Source organism: Ursus arctos, unplaced genomic scaffold (genome assembly GCF_023065955.2).
Source record: "Ursus arctos isolate Adak ecotype North America unplaced genomic scaffold, UrsArc2.0 scaffold_10, whole genome shotgun sequence".
Taxonomy (NCBI): Eukaryota; Metazoa; Chordata; class Mammalia; order Carnivora; family Ursidae; genus Ursus; species Ursus arctos.
In genome coordinates, this window is record NW_026622764.1 from 49400111 (window position 1) to 49406644 (window position 6534).

General features: G+C 60.0%; 1 protein-coding gene across 2 annotated transcripts; it reads left to right on the forward strand.

Moving 5' to 3' along the window:
- The first annotated feature begins 2157 nt into the window (after positions 1-2157).
- Positions 2158-6257, forward strand: LOC113251387 (protocadherin-8). 2 transcript variants are annotated; one of them, XM_026493369.4, is made up of 3 exons: positions 2158-4968; positions 5152-5359; positions 5822-6257. In XM_026493369.4, the coding sequence occupies exons 1-3, from the start codon at positions 2344-2346 to the stop codon at positions 6193-6195; spliced, it is 3207 nt and encodes a 1068-aa protein (XP_026349154.2). In that variant the 5' UTR covers positions 2158-2343; the 3' UTR covers positions 6196-6257. The 2 variants fall into 2 exon arrangements, with proteins under 2 accessions (XP_026349154.2, XP_044237894.2); XM_044381959.3 differs by having other exon boundaries at positions 2158-4677.
- Positions 6258-6534: the final 277 nt, after the last annotated feature.

Below are 6534 nucleotides of genomic sequence, written 5' to 3' on the forward strand. Positions count from 1 at the left end.
GGAGGCCGGGGCCTTGGGAGCGCTAAAGGTCACCAGCACGCCCCAGGCCAGGGTGGGAGCGCTGCTGGGCTCGGAGAGAGGCAGAAAGTTCTTTCGGCAGTGCATATCACCCTCCCACCACGCCCCGCCCCAGAAATGTCCCTTGGGCAGGAGCAAAGAGAGCGCAAGCTATTAATTGGCAGCTGGGAGGGAGGGGCGTGGGGAGTGGAAGAGAAGTCTAGGAATTGGGCTCCTGTAGGAGGCGTCGCCCTTTCCTCTTCCCGGCCCGGCTGCAGTTGCCTGGCTTCGCTGCTTTTAGCAATACCAGGGCAGCAAGGTGGAGAAGTCCTAGAAAGGAACCCAGAGGGAGGATCGCTCTGAGGAAACTCCCAACTGTCCACCGCTCTGCCTTCTTCCTAATCTCAGAAAAGCTTTTATTTATTGATCGCTGGGGCTGCATTTTTTTTTCTCTTTGGCAATTACAAGGCTCCTACTTCATTCTCTCCTCCCCCCCCCGCACCCCCACCTCCCTGCTTAGTCTCCCTACTGGGGGGGGGGGGGGGCAAGCTCCTGAATGTCTTCTGAAAAGACCCCAGGACACATTCACTTGGGTTTGAGGGAAAGGAAAAGACAGATGGATGCTGACAGCAGGACTAAAATCTGGATTCGGAAGAACGTTTACTAAATGCAGTCTGCTTATCAAATTCATCGCCTTTAAAAAAAAAAATCTTCCACTGCACGGCTTTTGTTTTTACCTCTCCTCCTTCGTGTGTATTTGCATAACCTGCTCAATAAAGCTCTTCAATAAGAATTCGTCTTGCTCCGGCTTGGAGCTCCAACTTCCTGGTCTTCACTGATTCTGGGGGTCCGGGGGAATACCTGTGGGGGGCCGCGCCAAGCCTGGCCAGCGCCGGGATCCGCCCAGCCCAGAGTTTGGCAATACCGAAGCTCCACACGTCTGTAGGCAGATGGTTAAGTTCCCCCAGGTTCGTGCCAGGTTTCAACGTCATGCTGTGATTTTGTTCTTCTGGAACGGGATGAGTGTTGCTTCTCGGAGCAGCCCTATTAGAACAGAAAGAAAATCCTCTAAATAGGCGGAACAAGGCATCAGGAGGGAAAGTTCTCTAAATGCACTTTAATACGAGCCGGGTATTGTGTGGAATTCAGCGCCCATCACCGTTTAGCCGGAGAGTTATGGCAGTGATTGGGGATGAATAGAGGAACATAATGGATACATGTGGCGTTTGCTCATTATATTCAAGTTAGCCCAAGTCCGCGGTGGAAACTGTTCAACTTTCTCTCCCCTTAGCTTGTCACAGTGAAATAATACAGACATTGGGGCCTCCAATGGGATCGCCTGCCACGCCATTCTATTTCCACTGCTAACGAGGGCTTCATAAGCCTTTGATACAGTCTGATCTTTGAAACCTTTCCAAATCTCCTCAAGCTTATGCTAAATCCTATTTGGAACTTTTTTTTCCCTGGCCTGCAAGCGCCCAGGGCTTAAGAAAGCCATTTGGACAGTGACATGCATACTAACACATCGCAGAGCTCTTTTCTGAAAAGGAAGTGGCAGCCCTGATTGCCGAGGCTCACACGAGCAAAACACAATTGCATACACAAATTTGAATAAAATCAATCTTTCCTCATCCTTGGGGCTCCTAAATCGAGACGCTATTTCCGAGTGCCTTAGGAATCTAGGAGAGAAGACTAGCAAGACCTTACTAGGCTGAACAAGTAGGTGGAGAGAAACGGGCGAGGTTTAGAAAGCTTCCAAGGTGCAAAACGCAAAAAAGGGTTGGGGGGGGGGGGGGGGAATCGAGCCACTCGAGTGGAATCCCTGCGTGCTTGTTCAAGCAGCCAGCCCCGGACAGGCACAATTAACAAAACCATCCACTCCTTTTACTCCCGGCGACCTGTGCCAACTCCTCTGTATTCAGGGCGCCGACAGGAAAGGAAAAAAGGCGAAAGGAGTTAAAGAAACAAAGAAAAGATCCCTAATTTTCCTTTCTTGTTTTCCCCTCTAAGCTTTTCCACATTAAAGGGATTGTCAGAAGCTGGCGTAGGAGCGGCGCGAGGGCGAAGCTGCCATTGGCTGCCCGGCTCCGGCGATTTGCATATCGGCTGCTATAAAACCGGAGGCTGCGCGCAGCGGCGCAGCTCCAGCAAGAAGGAAGGGAGAGGTGTACAGTGTGGGCAGGTCGGCGTGTCCTCAGAGCCCTCCGGAACCTCGAGCTGCAGCCCGCAGATCTCCCGCACAGGGCTCGCAAAGAGCGTGCTCCTAGGAGCCTGCGACTCACGCCCGGACCTGCAAACCAGAGAGAAATTGCTCAGCCTCTTGGAATAGCACTTGGGGCTGGCGGCATGAGTCCAGGGAGGCGCGGGGGCAGCCCCTGCCTTTTCCCTTTACAGCTCTTCAGCCTCTGTTGGGTGCTCTCAGTGACCCAGAGCAAGACAGTGCGATACAGCACCTTCGAAGAGGATGCCCCTGGCACGGTCATCGGAACCCTGGCTGAGGACCTGCATATGAAAGTATCCGGAGACACAAGCTTCCGCCTGATGAAGCAGTTCAACAGCTCGCTGCTCCGGGTGCGCGAGGGCGACGGGCAGCTGACCGTCGGGGACGCGGGCCTGGACCGGGAGCGGCTGTGCGGCCAGGCGCCACAGTGCGTGCTGGCCTTCGACGTGGTCAGCTTCTCGCAGGAGCAGTTCCGGCTGGTGCACGTGGAAGTGGAGGTGAGGGACATCAACGACCACGCTCCGCGCTTCCCCCGGGCCCAGATCCCCGTGGAGGTGTCCGAGGGCGCGGCCGTGGGCACGCGCATCCCGTTGGAGGTGCCTGTGGACGAGGACGTGGGGGCCAACGGGCTGCAGAGCGTGCGCCTGGCCGAGCCTCACAGCCCCTTCCGCGTGGAACTGCAGACGCGCGCGGACGGCGCCCAGTGCGCGGACCTGGTGCTGCTACAGGAGCTGGACCGCGAGAGCCAGGCCTCCTACAGCCTGGAGCTGGTGGCCCAGGACGGCGGCCGCCCGCCGCGCTCTGCCACGGCCGCCCTCAGCGTGCGAGTGCTGGACGCCAACGACCACAGTCCGGCCTTCCCGCAGGGCGCGGTGGCCGAAGTGGAGCTGGCGGAGGACGCTCCCGTGGGCTCCCTGCTGCTCGACCTGGACGCGGCGGACCCCGACGAGGGCCCCAACGGCGACGTGGTGTTCGCCTTCGGTGCCCGCACCCCGCCCGAGGCGCGCCGCCTCTTCCGCCTGGACCCGCGCTCGGGCCGCCTCACCCTGGCAGGACCAGTGGACTACGAGCGCCAGGACACCTATGAGCTGGACGTGCGGGCCCAGGACCGCAGTCCCGGGCCCCGGGCCTCCACCTGCAAGGTCATCGTGCGCATCCGCGACGTCAATGACAACGCTCCGGATATCACCATCACCCCGCTGGCCGCCCCGAGCGCACCTGCTGCCTCTCCCTTCGCCGCCGCCGCCGCCGCTCTCGGGGGTGCGGACGCGACCTCGCCGACCGGGCCCGGGACGCCTGAAGCCGGCGCCATCTCGCTGGTGCCAGAGGGGGCAGCGCGCGAGAGCCTGGTGGCGCTGGTCAGCACCTCGGACAGAGACTCGGGCGCCAACGGGCAGGTGCGCTGCGCCCTCTACGGGCACGAGCACTTTCGGCTGCAGCCGGCCTACGCGGGCAGCTACCTGGTCGTGACCGCGGCGTCGCTGGACCGCGAGCGCATCGCCGAGTACAACCTGACGCTGGTGGCCGAGGACCGCGGCGCGCCCCCACTACGCACCGTGCGACCTTACACGGTGCGCGTGAGTGATGAGAACGACAACGCGCCACTCTTCACACGGCCGGTCTACGAAGTGTCGGTGCGTGAGAACAACCCGCCGGGCGCCTACTTGGCCACGGTGGCGGCCCGGGACCCCGACCTGGGCCGCAACGGCCAGGTCACCTACCGGCTGCTGGAGGCAGAAGTAGGCCGCGCCGGGGGCTCGGTGTCCACCTACGTGTCGGTGGACCCGGCCACCGGGGCCATCTACGCGCTGCGCAGCTTCGACTATGAGACGCTGCGCCAGCTCGACGTGCGCATCCAGGCGAGCGACGGTGGCTCCCCTCAGCTCTCCAGCAGCGCCCTGGTGCAGGTACGGGTACTGGACCAGAACGACCACGCACCGGTCCTGGTGCATCCGGCGCCGGCCAACGGGACCCTGGAAGTGGCTGTCCCCGGGCGCACGGCAAGGGACACTGCCGTGGCGCGCGTGCAGGCCCGGGACGCGGACGATGGTGCCAACGGGGAGCTGGCATTTGAGCTGCTGCAGCAGGAGCCGAGAGAAGCCTTCACCATCGGCCGCCGCACGGGGGAGATCGTGCTCACAGACGACCTCTCGCAGGAGCCGCCGGGTCGCGTGTTCCGGGCCCTGCTGGTCATATCCGACGGCGGCCGCCCCCCGCTCTCCACCACTGCCACCGTCAGCTTCGTGGTGACAGCAGGCGGCGGGCGGGGGCTGGTGGCGCCCGCCAGTGCGGGGAGCCCGGAGCGTTCTCGCCCGCCCGGCTCTCGACTCGCGGCGTCGGGGCCGGCGCTACAATGGGACACGCCGCTGATCGTCATCATCGTGTTGGCCGGGAGCTGCACGCTGCTGCTGGCCGCCATCATCGCCATCGCCACCACCTGCAACCGCCGCAAGAAGGAGGTGCGCAAAGGGGGGGCCCGCCGGGAAGAGCGGCCCGGGGCGGCGGGCGGCGGAGCCTCGGCTCCCGGCTCCCCGGAGGAGGCTGCCCGGGGAGCCGGGCCCAGGCCCAACATGTTCGACGTGCTCACCTTCCCTGGCAGCGGAAAAGCGCCCTTTGGCAGCCCCGCGGCCGACCCGCCCCCGCCCGCGGTCGCCGCGGCCGAAGTGCCGGGCTCGGAGGGCGGCAGCGCCACCGGGGAAAGCTCCTGTCACTTCGAGGGGCAGCAGCGGCTCCGCGGCGCGCACGCCGAGGTGAGGCCTTCCTTCGGCTGGGCGCCCCGCTCCGTGCTCCGCGGACAGGTTGGGGGAAGGGACTGGAGGGGTCTGGGTGTGCCTGCACCGGAGATGCCTAACCTGTCGCACTTGTTGTTTCTTGTCCGACCCTACCTCACCTCGTCTCCCCCCCCCGCCCCGCTTCCCCATTCCTTGCTGCAGCCCTACGGTGCTTCCCCCGGCTTCGGAAAGGAGCCGGCGCCCCCTGTGGCGGTCTGGAAAGGACACTCTTTCAACACCATCTCTGGCCGAGAAGCGGAGAAGTTCAGCGGCAAAGACAGCGGCAAAGGGGATAGTGATTTCAACGACAGCGATTCCGACATCAGCGGGGACGCTCTGAAAAAGGATCTCATCAACCACATGCAGAGTGGTGAGGACTCTTCTTTCCTGCCAAGTTCAGCGTTCCTCCTCTCCCTCCCTTGCTGCCCTCCTGTCAATCTCCGTTCCCAGCCCCCTCCCTCTTCCCCACTTTTTTCAGGCCCCGGAGTTTGGGATCCCGGCCTTCATCAGACAGCCGATTTCAAAATGTCACGTCGAGGTAGCTCCACCACTGAATAAAGAACACTCCCATCCTGTTAGGTGGAGGCAGGGCTGAGGCTTCTGCTCCGCAGTGCCCTAACTTGCTTGCAGCAAAAGAAGCTGAGCCAACTTCGTATGAGAGTGGCTTTACAGGAAGGAGTGTTCTTTCAAATCTTGAATCACCGCGTTTACTTTCATACTCACTTTCCTTTTCAGCCGCCCTGACCCTGCCTGACATTCTGAAGAGGGAGACGTAGTTGTGTGCAATCTCAGTAATCATCCTCACGCTCTCTCCCTTTCTCTTTTATGTTAGGACTGTGGGCGTGCACCGCTGAGTGTAAGATCCTGGGCCACTCTGACCGCTGCTGGAGCCCGTCATGCGGAGGACCCAACACGCATCCCCCGCCTCACCCACCAGCCCAGATGTCTACCTTCTGTAAGAGCACTTCCCTGCCTCGGGATCCTCTGCGCAGGGACAATTACTACCAGGCCCAGCTGCCCAAGACAGTGGGGCTGCAGAGCGTCTATGAGAAAGTGCTACACAGGGACTATGACAGGACAGTCACCCTGCTCTCCCCTCCCCGTCCAGGGAGGCTCCCAGACCTGCAGGAGATCGGGGTACCCCTCTATCAGTCCCCCCCTGGCAGGTACCTGTCCCCAAAGAAGGAAGCCAATGAAAATGTGTAACCCCATGCTGCATGTGTTCACAACTTATACAGGTCACTCCGAGAAGCCCCTAAGTTATTGACTGGTTTCAGTGTTGTATATATTAAATATGCAAGATGTGCCTTAAAATGAAGCTGTTGGAAGCTATTTCCAATCACATTGGTACTGTTTGGTATTTGCAAACAAAAAATGTAGTTAATGTAATTTTTATGAAATGTGTGCAGTATTTAATTTTTCTTATCATGCTATTGACTTTAATTTCACTTGCAGCTTGCCATTTTCTTAGTGTTTTTAACCTGTACATTGTGTAATGTAATGTTTGTATATAATGAAATTTTGTTATATTTTTATATAATAAAA

Bases quoted from the DNA above. Each gene is read 5' to 3' on its own strand.
- LOC113251387 (XM_026493369.4), top strand. From the start codon at position 2,344: ATGAGTCCAGGGAGGCGCGGGGGCAGCCCCTGCCTTTTCCCTTTACAG. The intron at 4,969-5,151 runs GTGAGGCCTTCC...TCCTTGCTGCAG, and splicing joins TCCGCGGCGCGCACGCCGAG to CCCTACGGTGCTTCCCCCGG. The intron at 5,360-5,821 runs GTGAGGACTCTT...CTTTTATGTTAG, and splicing joins CATCAACCACATGCAGAGTG to GACTGTGGGCGTGCACCGCT.